Genomic DNA, 16,167 nt, shown 5'->3' with positions numbered 1-16,167 from the left:
GCAACGGTGTAAAAATGAACATTTATTACAATTAAACCAATGTGACAGACGGGTCAAACAGTTTATTCATCACAATCACAACAAAGCTTAATCCAGCCAAGCACAAACAAGTGACAGTGTAAACTTTAAAAACATGTTTCAATACATATAAAATTGCTTCAGGTTTGACTTAAGGTAATTTTACCACTTCAATCTGGCATACAGGGTCATTCTGCTGCCACTTTAACCTCACCTATCCCTGCATGTTGTGCACTGGGGACATGCACACCACTGCTATTGTGTGTCCTAAGGGAAAAACAGTCTCTAGCAATCGGCTATGTTGAAATCCCAGAAAAGGTGTAAGTACACAAATTCTCACAGACCCATGCCTGCCCAGCTGGGCCCTCTGCTGCCACAAGCACTTATACTGGTGTCTACATCAGGGGGCTTGCAAGTGGATGCCGAGCCTCTCCTGGTGGGTTCAATTTCACCTGGATTGCATCAAGCCTACAGCCTAACTCTCCAGCTGTAAACACTTATGCTAGCAGTGCACCCCTGCTTCCAGCAACAATTTTTGTGAAAATATGGCACTACTACAGTGAACAAAATGATCCCTGGAGTCCATTGCTGGGTCCCTTGCAGGGAGAGCCCTGCTTTCTCAGGGACAGTGCAGACACACAGCAGAACTTGGCTACTCCAAGGTGTGGCACTACCTCCTCAAAACTCAAAAAGCATACATGAATTGAATTTCCTCAAGTGAAACAGGTTTAGTTTCTAATTACTGAAAGTCTGCTACAAGTGTCAAAATATGACTTGGTATCGCTTTACATTATTTGCTCTCACTGCAAATTAGTTGGTTCAACTATACATCACACAGGAGTTTCCTAAGGGATGTATCACACATTAAAGGTGTAAGTCAAGAAAAGCAGGTAAAATAAACACTGACATTTAGTGTGTTGGGATTTTAAGGTACCTATACACCCATTAAAGCATAACTATAAAACACCAATAAATACAAATTAATTTGTAGAGTTTGAAAGAACATATAAAGTCCCTTTTGTAAAGCTCCTTCTTTCCCATCTTCAGAAGTAACCAATTTTCATTCTGCACTTCTCTCTACAGCCAGAAAGCCTACCTCCTTCCTTGCTAGTATCAGATCTATAAACAGTTTCCCTATTTGGATTTTTTTTTTTCACTACATGCATTCCCTTTTTAGTATAGTAACTTGCACAGTTTTGCTCAAGGTAGCTACACTTAAATACACCTTCATTTCTAGTGAGTTGATCAGTTTGCAGTTTTCTTGCAAAAAAGCAGTATCACCTTAACAGTTTTTACCAGTTTGATATGCAGATCCTAACAGGATTCTTTGGTATAATGACAAATTCAGTAGTAAACAGGTATTTCCAATCTTTATGCATCAACTGAAATAAGCAGAGTTATCACAAGTGGTGATTAAAATGTAGATGAACAAAAGTCTTTGGTTGCATAAACACAATTTCTACACCATAACATTTTGTGTTTGGAGTTGTCCATGTAGTTTCTTTTCATTTAGATATGCTATGTCATAATGATACATTTATTTCCTGAAGTCAAGTTTGCTTATAAAAAACAGTACACTTACTGAAGTCAAAAGCAATCTTCCTATAAATGCAGTGAAGGGAGACACTGAGTCAATTTAAATCTAATTCCCTTTCATTTATGATTTCTGGACTTGAGTTTCTCGTTCCCTTTTCAAAGGAGTATTTTTCTTGTAGGCCTGAATAAAGCAGCTTAGCAAAACAGTAATACTGACAAACAGCATCTTACACCATTAGCTAAACATTACAATGAAGGCAGTGAACATTTACAGTATGAAACACAGATGTCATCAGCTGAAGTGAAGATTTATGTCAATCCAATTTCTTCAAGTACACTACGTGGGGTCTCTGCTTCCTATGGAGGGAAAATGTGAGACAGTGGTAAATGGACCCTGTGCTTCTATTGAGTAGTACCATACATAAGTTAGTATGAAAGATGCTTAATTAAAAAAAGAAAAGCTGAAAGATACGACAATATAAAAGTACTGCAGTTTGCAAACATGGTATTAGCTGCACTTCTCAAAGAGCTGTTAATTAGATTGTCATGGTTCACAGGAATAGCTGGTAGATTTTATTGCCCTTAAGCATAATAAAAATAAAGCAATTCAATGTACCAGCAGGGAACAAATCCCAACCCAGTAGTAGAGATATGAATTGGGGAGGGACAGGGAAGCATCTTGCAATGGAGTCAGTGATTTTTGTGGTGATTTTTCATGGGTCTCAAAAAATCTGTTAGGAAAGAATGAATAAATGGAGGAATGAAATGACTGATGCAACTAAGATACAGTATCCCTTAAGCTCTTTTTATAAAGTCTAGATTTTTTACCCTGGTCCCATGCTTAGTTGATAAAACCAGGTCAAGGTACCTCAAGTGCACCTGGTGTCAATGAACTGACCCCTACAGAAGTGGACAAATTGCCAGGATTTGAATGATATTATCCCACACCAGGCATAAGATCAGAATTAACCTGAAACTTTAAAAAGCTTTGTTTAGATTCAGAGCAAGTTACTTAATACAAAATTCCAAAGTTATCATTAGTTTTGTATTCATTATTCCTATAGCATCTGAAAAGAAATGTAGTTTAATTAGAAACATTAGGCTGTCCTTTTCCATAATTATTAACAATATCACAGTAAATAAGGGATACTGTGTCCTTATGGAAATAAACAGTTTTAGTATCCCGAGTATGAATAAACTTACTTTAGCATCCTAAAACAAGACATGTCATGAAGCAGAAAAAAAGGCAGATAACAGTTAAGGCAGCAAACACATTTTTCAAGTGCTTTCTAAATATTTATTAGAAACAAAGTTGTCAGTAAAATACATAATTAAACACCTTAAATCTTGCAAACAAGACCAGAACATTGTCTCTATCAACCTTGACTAGGCAGCACAAAATGATTACGTTTACAATCCTCATTCAGTTCATGTATAAGGTGATTTAGTATTGAAGGAACAAGATATGACATTTTAAAGGCAACTTCATTTGAGAGTAAGTCAGTGCTTTGAACAGGCCACCTCTGAGCACTTCGAGATGGCTTCCAAAATCCAGCAGCAAATTAGAAATTTCAAGAAAAAGGCAAGTGAAAACTGGAAACAAGATATTTGGTGTATTTCAAGTAGTGGTGGGTTTTTTTTCTCACTGATGCAATATTTAAAATATTCTTAGAACTACAGTGACCTTAATAAAGTCAGACAGGATGGCAGGATTAAAGATTTACATGTGTATTTTAACACAAATCCTCCAAAAGGAGACACTGATTGAGGAAAAGGCTATGTAGCATTTTTAATGTAAGCCATTGTATTATATTCCCAGATTACTTTGTTGCACTCATTTTAGAGGACATGCGTCTCCCCTTTATACCAACTTAAAGCATTTTACTCAAAAAAAATCCTACATGCTTAACTATAGCAACAGAACTCAGTATTCTAACAGAATATAACTTCTCAAGTATTTCAAGGTCTTGAAAATATTTGCAATAAAACAGTTTTTCACAGTTTTGAATTAGGTAGACAGCAGTGGACACTTACAGTTACTCAGTGGTGAAACAGGATATTTACTAAATTACCTGAAAAAAAAGTTACTCAATAGCTATGAAGAAATACAGTGCACTGCTGCTATTATCTTTAGAGCAGTTTAGTATTACTGTCTCCACTGCCAATTCAAAATTGTAGGTAATTTACACCAGGCATATACTTAAAGATTAAATTTCTTCAAGTAAATCAAGGTCATTGGCTAACAATGAATGTAAAGCAACATATTTCAAGGACATTGACTACTTGTCCACAGATACCTCACCAGTAAAACTCAGTAAGATTTTAGGTTTTTAATACTATAGCAGTAACCTTGAGGCAGACATGCCTTCTTGTGTGCACATCCACAATACAATCTCCAAAGGAACACCTTAAGGCTAATGTGTTTTGCTAGAGGAATAATTTCATCAATTATGAGTTAAGAAACAAACAGAATGAATTATATTAGGTTTTGTTCACATAATTTGTTTTAGGAAGTGTCAAACATTTTATCCAATTGTTATGGAAAACACTCTGCAGTATTATACACTACCTGCAGCTCAGAATCACCCAAGGCAAACAATGCAAATTTGAAATATATCAGAACACAGATGAGGAAAAAGTCATTCACATGAGACAAAAGTGCATGCAATACTTTATTTCAAACATGCCAGGAAAGCTAATTCATTACCTAGTCATTTAGAAGCAAGCAGCTGTATACAGATAACAAGAAAAACAGCATCTCATTACAGCTCAATGCACAGCATTTTAAGCCAACAGGCATGAAATAATGCAGGCTAAAGCAGCATTAACCAGACATTCAAACACATTGTTAATGTCTTACAGAAAAAAGGCAAACTTGGAAATGGAAAACCACTCCTATGATCTTGTTTTCTAAGATTTCAGAATGCTGCAAGTCCAATCCGAATCTTTTGTCTAATCCCCTAAATCTCGCATTTTTATGTCCGTTTAACATTTGAAAGGTAGTGCATTACCACATATAGTACATGGAACTAGCTGTTTGTGGTTAATCTCAGTAACCACCTCCTTGCTAATTACATTTAAACAGTTTTCAAGAACAGCACTGTTTTTAGGTTACAAATTATTCTCTTCTACTAGGGAAACAGAGGATGCAGTACATGCTCTCTCACTCTGCCCACACTTTTTAATTGAATGGCATTTGTATTCATCCTCGTGGCAGTTCTCTGATATACAAGGTAGTCTGCACTTAAAACTGGAAATGCCAATTGAAGGAGACATATTTCAAGTATGCTGTTAATAGACTTAAACAAACCTTTCCAACCCTAACCATTTGTAAAGCAATGAACTTGTTCTCTCCTTCAGTAGCAGCAATTGTTCAACTACTCACAAGAGCATTTTGAACATTTAAATACAAATGTTGTAACTTCAGATTTACATAAGTCATTCTCTTTGCCCTAATCAATTCTGCCTTCCTCCTCTTTATAAGGTAAGTCCCACTACTGTGCCAGTCTCGAGAAATGACATTGGTATGTGCATCTGCAGTTAAGATGCAAAGTCTGTGTAGAATTGTGTGTAACATCATTTAATACTTGTGTGCATACACATTTCACATACTACTACTTCTTCACTACTTTCTCTGTAAATATTTAACTTCATCTACAGGTTTTAAGTGTATGTTTAAATACCACCACAACTTATTTGAAAGATAAACACAGGTCAAGTAATGTTACAGTATAGGTGTTGCAGTATATAGATGTTCAACTCAGAAAATTCTACAGAACTTGCAAGCATAAGTCTTCAAGCTTACACACAATAAAAAGTTAAACCATATGCCAACAAGCACAAGTTTTGTTGAAATGAGACATGTGAAGAGACAACACTGTAAAACAGAGGGGGAAGAGGAAAGTACAACAGCAGAGAATGGTTGTGGTATTCTATTAGATTCAAGATGACTGGATTCACCAAGCTGATGATAATGTTCTGTCATGAGTAAGTCACAGGTTTATCTCCTCTGAAATTCTGCATGCATGATGAATGAAGCCATTTAGTACACTGGGACATTAAAGTATTCATGACGTGGCTACAAAAGAAATGTACATATTCTTATACATAATAGAAAGGTGGACAGATATGCAAGAAAACAGAAAGACTATCTCACTGTTGTATCTTTGACATGAAAAGGACATTTGATACAGAAATACAGTATCATATTTTTGACTGCTCTAGACCTCCAGGGGGGTGGAGGGTGGGGCGAACCACTGTTTTACTCCACCCATATTTGTATGCTGGGTCCAACAATATATAGGACAGCTTCACATCATGATTACGATATTACGTAAGCTGAGTTTCTTCTCAGCCAAAAAATGTATGAAGCTGAGATACTGTTCCAGAGATGGACCATCCTATATACTTGCTGCATTCTAGCCCCTCCAGTAGACAACTGTTGGCTACTGTCAGAGACAGAGCACTGGGCTAAATGAACTTTTGACATCACCTACCACATCTGCTCTGATAAACACACAGTGGTAACAGGCCTCTAGAACACAGTTGTGTGCAGCACCGTGCGAGGGTAGTACAGCAGTGGCATTACTTGCAACAAAAGTTATCTTTCTCTCAAAGAGTGCCTATTTCAAAAATGGTAGGCATCTGAGAGACCTCTCACAGTAGGCAAAGTTTTCTTTGCTTTTGAATTATGCCACTGAACTTAATACTCTTACAGTATTAGCATGAACATTAGTATACAATTTGTTGAAAGATGAGTTAGAAAGCAAGCAATAGTCAATTTTGTGCATTAAAATCAGTGCCCTGAAGACAGATGAGGACATTTTTAATGGGGTAATAGCAATTTATGAGTATCAGCCCCACCTATGCCCATCACACATCTTCTGGGAAGAAAACAAAAAAAGGCACAAAATACAACTCTGCAGATTAATTACCATCTTTCATGATGTACCAATTAAAATCTTCCACCTATTCAAGTATACCACCCCCCAATATTATATAAGTCTTACAAAGGAACTGAGAAAGTTCCCATTACTTCTAAACCTAGCAATTTGCTCTGTGCCAAGGAGTAGGAGCTTTGACTAAAAAGAAAGTATTGACTCTCAAACTGCTGGAGCATCCACATACAAAAAATTCACAGAGAGATACTTACGGAAAGCTTCTGCTTTACTTACACTGCTGGCATGATACAGATTCATGAAAACAACTGAAAACCAGGCATATTTGTTATAATCTCAAGTGACCAATTTTTATGGTTTCAGATTTTCAGAACATATATGCACGTGACTCTGATTCTCCTCCTCCTCGGGAAAAAACCCCTTATGCCTTCCAGTGTTTCACCCTTGGAAACCTGGAGCCATCACAGTTGGTGCTTTCACTAAAATGCCTGTCAAATCTCGTAACGGATTTCTCCCTAATTTTACAATAGTTCTCAGGACAGAGAGAGGAGTGTGAACAGCTCATTTTCTAGCAGTCTTCTGAGGCTGATTACCATCCACTGTTGTTGTGTTCAAAGATTATCCCAGGCTGCACACATTCTTTAGTACACTCTTTGGCCTGGAAGCCCTGACTATGTTCCCTTTTACACAACGTAAAATACGTTCGTTCCATGTTTATCCACTTGCTATCTTTCAGTACTTTCCAAACTTCTGCTCTCCCCCACACCCCTGGGGTATTCCCGACCCTGTTCATATTTTCAATGGTTTATAACTTGAGGAATTAACTGTCTTTGATGTGAAAATCCTGGTACACAATATTAGATGATTGACTCAAATTATTGTTATAGGATTAGTGTCTTCTCTTAACAGAAACTTACTATCTACTGATAAAGCAAGATAGATTGTCAGCTAACAATAGGAAGAAAGTGGTTATTTCACTCCTGGTGGCTTTTTAGCTTACAGAACTTGTAAAGGCCACTTGCAACTAGACTAGCAATAAACTGACATTATAGACGTGAATCTAGAAGATTAAATGGAAGACAACAGTAACTGAGATATGAAGCCGTAACGCAGCAATATTGTGAGATGGAAAACGCTACCATTTCAGTGAGACCTCTATACCTCACTGAGGACATCCGAGACCATCACGCACAGAGGGTCTGGCACTGTGGGCAGCCTGACACATGACAGAAAGAAAAATAAAGTTTTGACAAATTATTTGCCATCAGAGAACTATAGTATCTCATAAGCTTCAACAATGATTTGTTTTTGTTTTTTTTTTTTTCTGTGTTCCCTGCCACATGGTCTCCACAGCAGTTAGCCTGCTGGTCTGAATACCAGAAAAGACAGTTTGGGCAAAAGGCCAGATGTCAACTTCCACAATCAGTATCTAGACTACCTTGGCTTCCTTCTGCAGACATCAGACTACATCTGAGCATGTGAAGCATGTCCTTAAGATAGCTAGCTATCAGGATCTAATTAGTTTATAAATGAGTTGATTTCGCAGCTAGGGAAGAAGCAATGGGATCCTTACAGCACAATACAATGGCAAACTAACATGAAATACTACCTCTGAATGACCATCACTTATTTAAAAATTTGGATGTAAATTATCTAACACAGGTATTAGATCCTAGTTTTGCCAATGCAATAATAGCGCTACAATACAAGGTGCATACTGCAGTTCCACTATGTTTTAAAGTTACTAGAATCTGTCTTTTTCAAACTGACATCTGTTTTTACAACTCGTTTTAAAAAGCTAGCAATAGTATCTGAAATTTTCTGCCTGAGTCATTAGAGATTTTTAAATTAGAAAAATGGTAGAGTTGATTTGAGTCAACAGAACTATTTAGCTAGCCTAACCCAACTGAGATTTTTTTCAAAATTTGTCATGACCCAGCCTAATTAAAATTCATAATCAAACTAAAACTAGAAGGGACTTCATTTAATCCAGTCCCCCAAACACCGTACCTGTAACATTCCTGATCTGTTAAAGGCATCCAGTGATGAAAACGTTTTAATGCCCCCCAGGCAACCTACTTAAATGCTTCATTATCATGACCACTGAAATTTGCCTACCGTCTACTTAGAAGTTATCTTCTTGCTGCAATTTAAACTATTTTAGGTCTGTTGTGGACAAGAAAACAGTATTGTTTCCTAAGGCAAGATACACAAGAAACAATGCCTACACCAAACTGACTCAAGTTCAGTGTTTTGCAGCACTGCCATTTTACTGACAACATCACACAGCAGTGACAGACTTCATAAATACTTGGCACACCTTTTTCAGGGCAAGTTTGCTTAGGTTTTTGTTTTAACTTCTTTCCCATCAAAACCAGCATGAAGCCTATGAAGGCAAGCCATGTTAAACTGCAGGCAAAAATTCCAACTGCTACCTTTTAATATAGGCTTGGCTTCCCCCCCCCAGCATCTAAACCCCAAGCTAGAACAACAGACAGGATGTGGGAACATGGAGTGCACAGCAGTTTGGGAACAATTCTACAGAAACAGGCTATGGGTAAATGAGAGAGGAGGGCCAAGGGTTTCTGTTTAGAAACATTAAGTTCTTAGAGTAGGAAGAGATTAACATTTAACAAGCACTTTAGCATGCTTCAGAAGCAATTACTTTTACACTCTACTTCTGAATCTTTATTAGGAAATATTTCTAATGAAAAAGGCTGCTTTAGGAAATTGCTGCTGTTCACTTACAGTTTCAGGGATTTCAAAATAGTAGAGTATCTGTTTCCCAATCTTTGGTTAGCTAACTATTTAGAAACTCCAACTGTATAGTTATTGGGAAAATCCTACTTTACTTTCAAAGGCAAGCAAAGTGTTTTCTCAGAGAACCTAGAAACACCCGTGAAGTCTTGAGCATATTCAAACACAAATATTAAGTATGATGCTGTTCAACAAAGAACAATCCTATAACAATGCCAACTCCAAGTCAAGATGTTGTCTGCAGCTTCCTATACAGAGAGGGCAAAAAAAGAAGTCTTCCAGATTGGTGCAAATTAGTCAGCACAATACTCAACTAGAGTCTGAAACAGCAACAGTCATAATGCAAGTGTTTTTCAGCGAAACATCCTAGCATATGCACACACTTCAGCTCTAAAACATCACCTCAACAGACCAGAGCCAAAGAATATGACATAAGATCAGCAGTGGCCGGCCTGCCTCCCTCGCAAAAGCAGAGGTAAAAATATCGGTGGAAACTCCATGTACTGTAACTGGATAATAGTGGGTGCTTCCTGCTTCTTAGCTGCTATTCTGATCTGCTGGATCAGAGGTGATAATCGCTCCAGGAGGCAGTGCTTTATACCTGCCAATCACTTGCTACACAGTGAGCTATGAAGAATTGACAATCTATTCTTTAAGGGTAAGGGTGGTTCTAAGCATCCACTGGAGGCTCCATTTCCCCACCACAAACACACAAATGCTTTAAGCAAATACTACTGCTGAATACTTTGTATTGTGAAGATAGAGCCAAAATTACTACAAATCACTGATTTCTCTATCAGATAATCCCACAGTGTCTGTATGTTTGGCAGTTTGCCAAACCACGCACATAAGGATTCATTAATGTTTTGTTAGGAGATTTTTTTCTTCATTTTCTTCCAGCACTGCAGCTACAGATTTGCATTACTTATTCTCCTTTGCTTAAGGAACCATTTCTTAAACTGCAGGGCTGTATCTTTGAAGGGATGACCAGAATATACTGCTGTAACAAGCCATGTCACACCCAGTATCATTCAGCTTCCATGGCAATGGCATTTAAGCATTCCCCTTCCTTCATGTTCCTGCAGCACTTTGCCTTCTTACAGTTGTTCGGACAAATATTTGCAGGGCCAAGTTGTAAACATGGAAAAGAAAAGCTGCTGACTGTATGCATTTAGAAGTAAGCAGTTTAAATTGGATCAGTTTAAATGGATCTGAAATCCAGTTCTAGAATGGTCATATGAATAATTTCTCTGGCACGAAGGGAAGAAGGAGGGAAAGGACAACTGAAAATTCTAAGTCAATACTGCTGAAGCTCCTTGCCACACTCCTATGACTCAAGCCAACAGCAGGGGTGCAGCTTAAGACAGGTAAATTAGAACTTACCTAACCACACTACCTGATTTCAGGGTTCACAGCAGACATGAGTCAAGACAAGATACATGGGCAGCACTGGCTTTTTAAAAAAATTAGATACACTGGGAATTGTTAAAAATAAAACCTAATTTAAGCTAGCCTATTAGCTTTAGCAAAAGTCCTGGCTGCCACCAAAAGCAGCTCCCTTTTACTCCCCTTTTAAATGCCACTGCTTTCCTCCTCCCGGCACTTCCCTCATACTCCCCTGCATATTCTCAGGTTTTAGCTAAGAAGCAAGGAGCCACAATCACAGGGCAAGTGGATCAATACAACTGCCACCACAAAGGTGGTAGCAGGAATGGATCTGGCCTTCTCAACAAGGGTCACTGTCAACATGGTTTTAGGTGATGAGGAAACAGCACGCTGACTCAAAACTATGACTTTACCACCTGTAAAGTGCTCTTGATATAAAGCAGAAGTTCTTCTATTCAGCAGAACTTGAGTGTACAATAAAAAGATTTCACCCTGACTAGTTGTATACCACTTAAGTTTTTCAACATAATACAAGGCTTACCTTAAATTTAACCAAATTCTTTATGGACTAGATTACTTCTAAATGCGGCTTATTACGCTTGCCATATAGCACACGTAGAATACCCTAGTTTATAAGCAAATCTCTCTGAAACAGCCCTCAAAAAAACAAATTCTACTCATTTAGTGCTTGTTTATGCTTGAGAAGAGTAACATAGATTAAGTAATCTGAAGCTGTATAACCTATTAGTTAAATATCAGGTTAATCCAAGCACAGAAGCTATACGAGTCAAACTCCTCCGCTTGCCCAAAGACAAAGATCACTTGAGGTAAAGAACCTTCTTTACCACAGATGATCTTCGCTCCTGTATACAAGCTGCAGTTCCTTCCAGCAGGCAAACTATCCCCATCTCTCATTAGGTGCAACCATCTATCTGTCCCTCTCCACTCACCCCAGCAGATGTCATCCCCATTTCTCCGTATTCTGTGGAGTCATGACAACCATGTAAATTAAGCTCTGTGCACAAGTGACTATTCCTTCACTCCTTCCAGGGAACAGTACCGGACAGGAAGAAGCATCCTATGGGCATCTGATAATGCCACTGCTGAAATTAATGGGAACAAAGCACATTTCTTCAACTAAAACTGTGCTTATACATAGAATTCATCAGGGACATATTGTAGACAAGTAAATAGGAGTCACACAGAATTCTCTAAGCCTGAGCTTGCCTGTTCCAGAATTGGTCTTTGTAGCCATCTAAGACAACAAAAAAAGATTAAGACTCCTAAGTAAAAGCTCTATGCGTAGCATAGGTCTCAAACAATACACATACTTTTTACAGTTGCAGTATTAACACTGACCTCACCACCAGAGTTTTTGAACAAATGACTTGTTGGCTGCCCTAATTTTACAGGTCTAATATGCAAGCAGGTTATTAGCTACTCCCCACTTCCTGAAGATCAACAGCTGTATCATATACTAGGTAACTTTTAAATGGTAAAAACACCCACACACAGAGTTACTTTCATTTTGAATACGTTACAAAATATTTTGTCTATTATAACAATTTTCTTTTGTCTGGAAACTAAATCCTGGTATTTATAAAGCTGCATATGAAATTAGATCTATTACTGCAGTTCCACATTACAAAAGCCAATTTGTTTACTGAACTACGTGTTTATCATGATATCAAATAAGCAGCAGACTAATTAAGTTTTCTCCAGCAAATCATTTTCATGTGCATTTTAAACTTGCCTTATGTAAAACGAAATCTTACCTTTATTAGTAGAACTGCCACAATGTATTCCACTTATGCTTTGGACAAAAATATGTTGCAATGCACTATATATGCAAATAAGCTTTGTTCTGTCATGCAGCATCCGGCACTTGATACACAGTCAATTGCAGCAGCAACCAGTCTTTTTAGGGCCTATTTTCTTTGCACAGCAGATGTAAACAGCTCATTTTCCAGTAAATACACGTTTACATGGGTTGATTGTAAGTAAACAAAGCCAAACATCTGTTTAGTTATTAGTTTTGGTATCCATTTCTCTAACTTGCATTATCCCACTTAATTATCAACACCAAAGAAAGCTAGTAGAAGTCAGACACTTCAAGTTGATGCGGTTAGTACAAAAAAGGAAAATAACAAGGAACACTCAAAGCACTCTTCAAAGACCATCATGCAAGTGTTGCAGAAAGTTAAGCCCATCACCCATTTTCTGTTTACTCTTGCAAGGACTTAATTACACGTGCAGCAGTCTTTGCATAGCACCCATTTAATCCATGCCACCAAAATGGTAAACTTGGTAGTTACCAATCATTTAGATGGGGGTCAAAAGGGCTAATGCCTTAGATTGCTCTTTATCATAAGATATCCTCAGACAAACCTCCCCAGTCTTCATTCTGGCTCTACAAACACAAAATCAAGCAGCAGTGAAAATATAATACCAACTACTTAAAAAAAAAAAAACAAAACCAAAAACCCCAACACCCACCCAATTATTTACAGCTTATTTCCATTTAAAACAAAAGTTAGAAAATATTCTAAACTATACACAAAAGTAAATTCAGTTATTTCACTCAAATGTATTTCAGCTTTGTTATGCTTTATGTTAATACAATTTTATTAGATCCTACCAGAAGTCCACTGTTAAGAAAGCAAAAAGAAATGCATCAGTAAAAAACATCTGTTCAAAGACTCCAAGTAGATGCATGAAAAAACCTCTTAAGCTTGTTTTTCATTTCTTAACAAGATAAAGGATATTAGTACCTTAAAAGAATAAGTTCTAGAGAGTTTAGAAAGCTTCACCTGTTCTTGAAGGAATATTAATTCAAAGATTTTTTTTTTTAAACAGAACTTAAGATCAGTTGTTGATTATTATAACAGATTGAGAGCATAGTAGAATAGGATGCTACCAAATTTACATATGTTTAATTCAGTGACTAAGTTTCACCCAGTATTATTACTAACATTAATATCAAAGTAAGATTTGTTCCACAAAGGGAAATAAAAGTTTCATTCAACTTATGTACCTACCATCCCTGAAGTAATTTAAACAATTTAATTCAAGAACTATGTAATCATATTTACTATTAAGTCATCACTGTTACTTGCTGAGCTGTATGTGATAAGCCATTTTCATGTAGTAATGCCTGGTGCAAAAAGTTGAACATTTTCACTTTGATCCATCTGTTAATCAAAAATATGTAGATTTCTCAAAGAGTTGTGAACTCAGACTTTTTTTTTTGCATTTTTAAAATCAAATTTGCAGCATAAGATTTAACATATATATACTTTTAATGCATCTTGACATCCATCACCAGAACTACTACTGTTGCTAGACAGCCTGGCAACAAAAAAAACATAGCTTGTCCCTTAAAAATAATAAATAAATAAAAGCCCCAAAACACATACCAGCAATGTGCCTGACATCTGTACAACACACAGATAACACTACAAAGAAATGAAAATCTGAAACCCAAACACAATGGGATGCCTCCTGGGATTCAGATTCTTTTCACCTACTATTCTGTGGTGCTCTAAAACCATCTTCACAGGTAGTGAGAATTTTAGGAAAGGGTAGTAACACTGCAACATGACACATCACCTCAGACAGTTCTCAGACACCACAGTAAAAATGGAATTTTCTCCTCACTATCTCAAGGTTCAAACATTAACATTACTCTCTTCAGCATTCTGCCAGATTCAGGGAGCATGTTCTATTAAAATGCAGATTAATGCACTCATTCTAAAGAACATCTAATTTTGAAGATAAGATATTCCTTACTGTCAAGTAGTCTTCTGCAACTGTTCACTGAATTTACTATGTTTATTGACCAACAGCACACAAGTAAGCTCCTGAAAACAGCTATGGCATATGCAGCAGTGCTAAAATTTTCATCGTATCACCCTGACACAGTGCTTCTACTGACGGCAACAGAAGAATACCACTGGAGAAAAATCTTATCAGTTCAGTGTACAGATAATAAATATACCCTTAATAGAATTATAATCTATGAGGAGTTTGGTGTACTGTTAACATATCCTCAACAGTTCTACAAGGATTGCTTATATCAATGAACAATCAACTTAACAGGTAGTTTTGTGAAGTGGATGATGTTGATCAGTATTGGAATTCACATCAGAGAGGGTACTGAATAGTTTACCAGACAGCAAGGACTTCACTTACACTAATTTGTCTTACTGATAATTGAAACTACCTAATGTTTCAATCTGCAAAACTGACTGAATACTGAATCTGCATACTTAATACTTATATGGAAGACTCCTTCCTCAACTTGTTGATTCTTAAGAACTTCTAACCAGCATTTTGATTTCTTTAATAGAGTAGAATTACTCACATCCTACATGCATACAGACGAAACAAAACACTCAGGAAAAAAAAGAGAATGTTATGAAGACAGATTTACTAAAATGGTATTTTAAAGGTTCTGCACAAAAGCTGCTCAGGTGAAAAGCAGACTGCTTTCTATCATTTTCAATTCATAAAGCCAAGGATAGATTAAGATCTGACAACACGTTTCTGGAAAGACAACTGGATTTCTAAAGCATTTAGAAATCACAGCCTGCAAATCTATGATAAATCCTAAGCATCATGACACATCCAGAAAAGCAAGAAGCTTCACAAAGAACATGAAGATCCTGAACTGCATTTTTTTGAAAAAGAAGACTCACATATAGACCAGCAAAAATATTTAAGTTATCAGGAAAAAAGTAGTCTGAGAATGGGAGAGGGGTGAAGTATGATATAACTTCTTGGAAACTCAATGCCACTTTTTCAAGATGACATTTATATCTGAAAAGGTTAACTTCCCCTCCTCCCATTCCTACTAGGGAGGAAAACAGACATGCAGGTTCTACAGTTCGTTTTCTGGACCAACTCCTATTGCTTTAAACAGAAGAGCATGATTTGTTAAGTATTTGCAGAAAAGCCTACTCCACAGTACAAGGAGAACAGTTCAAAAATCTCTATTAAAAATAAGGAAACACCTTTGATATCAAGGTTTACAGACCCTTCTGCTATTACTTAATTTACAAATAGTTGTCTTTGAGGTTTGCTCCAAAGAGAAGTGATGTTCTTATGATTCCTGATTATGTGTATTCTCACAGTTCATTCAATCTAAAGTCCAGCCGAATTTGTATTAGGTATTTATGAATATATCACTTCTTAAAAAACTGTTGGCAGTTTTTGTAAACTCAGTAGTCTATAGTACAGTCAACGACAAGCAAGACAGCCATAAACATATATGTAAAGTCAGAAGTGCAGTTCTATAAAGATTTTAAGTCACTTTTTATTTGAACAGAATGCTACAAAGATCAAAGTAATTAACGCAAAACATACACAAAGAATAGATGATATACCATGACAAGGCTTGGAGCTTTAAGTGACATGTTTGGAAATACCACACTTCCTCAAGTTACAAACTGTTTGTGTGGAACTGTGCATCTCCTTGATCTCCATCCTGCCAATGCTGAATTTAAGAAGTGGTGTAATTTTTATGACCACAAGAATAACTCATATCATAACAACAAATAAGTAAGTTTTCCTA

The 16,167-nt window shown here is 36.9% G+C and overlaps 1 protein-coding gene across 4 annotated transcripts in view; it reads right to left on the bottom strand.

Annotated features, from left to right (window-relative positions):
- Positions 1 to 2: 2 nt before the first annotated feature.
- Positions 3 to 16,167, bottom strand: part of AP1S2 (adaptor related protein complex 1 subunit sigma 2) — a 31,776-nt gene continuing 15,611 nt past the window's right edge. Inside the window, exons 5-6 of one of the 4 annotated variants that reach the window (XM_054813227.1) lie at positions 12,911 to 13,005; positions 3 to 1,911 (exon numbers count right to left, since the gene is read on the bottom strand). In XM_054813227.1, coding sequence (XP_054669202.1) covers positions 12,961 to 13,005 — 45 coding nt within the window. In that variant the 3' untranslated portion in view covers positions 3 to 1,911; positions 12,911 to 12,960. Of the gene's footprint in view, positions 1,912 to 4,213; positions 5,633 to 12,910; positions 13,006 to 16,167 lie in introns of those variants that run through there. The other 3 variants (XM_054813228.1, XM_054813226.1, XM_054813230.1) reach the window with 3 other exon arrangements.

Source organism: Grus americana, chromosome 1, assembly GCF_028858705.1.
Source record: "Grus americana isolate bGruAme1 chromosome 1, bGruAme1.mat, whole genome shotgun sequence".
Lineage (NCBI taxonomy): Eukaryota > Metazoa > Chordata > Aves > Gruiformes > Gruidae > Grus > Grus americana.
This window is presented reverse-complemented; position numbering and strand designations above follow the sequence as displayed.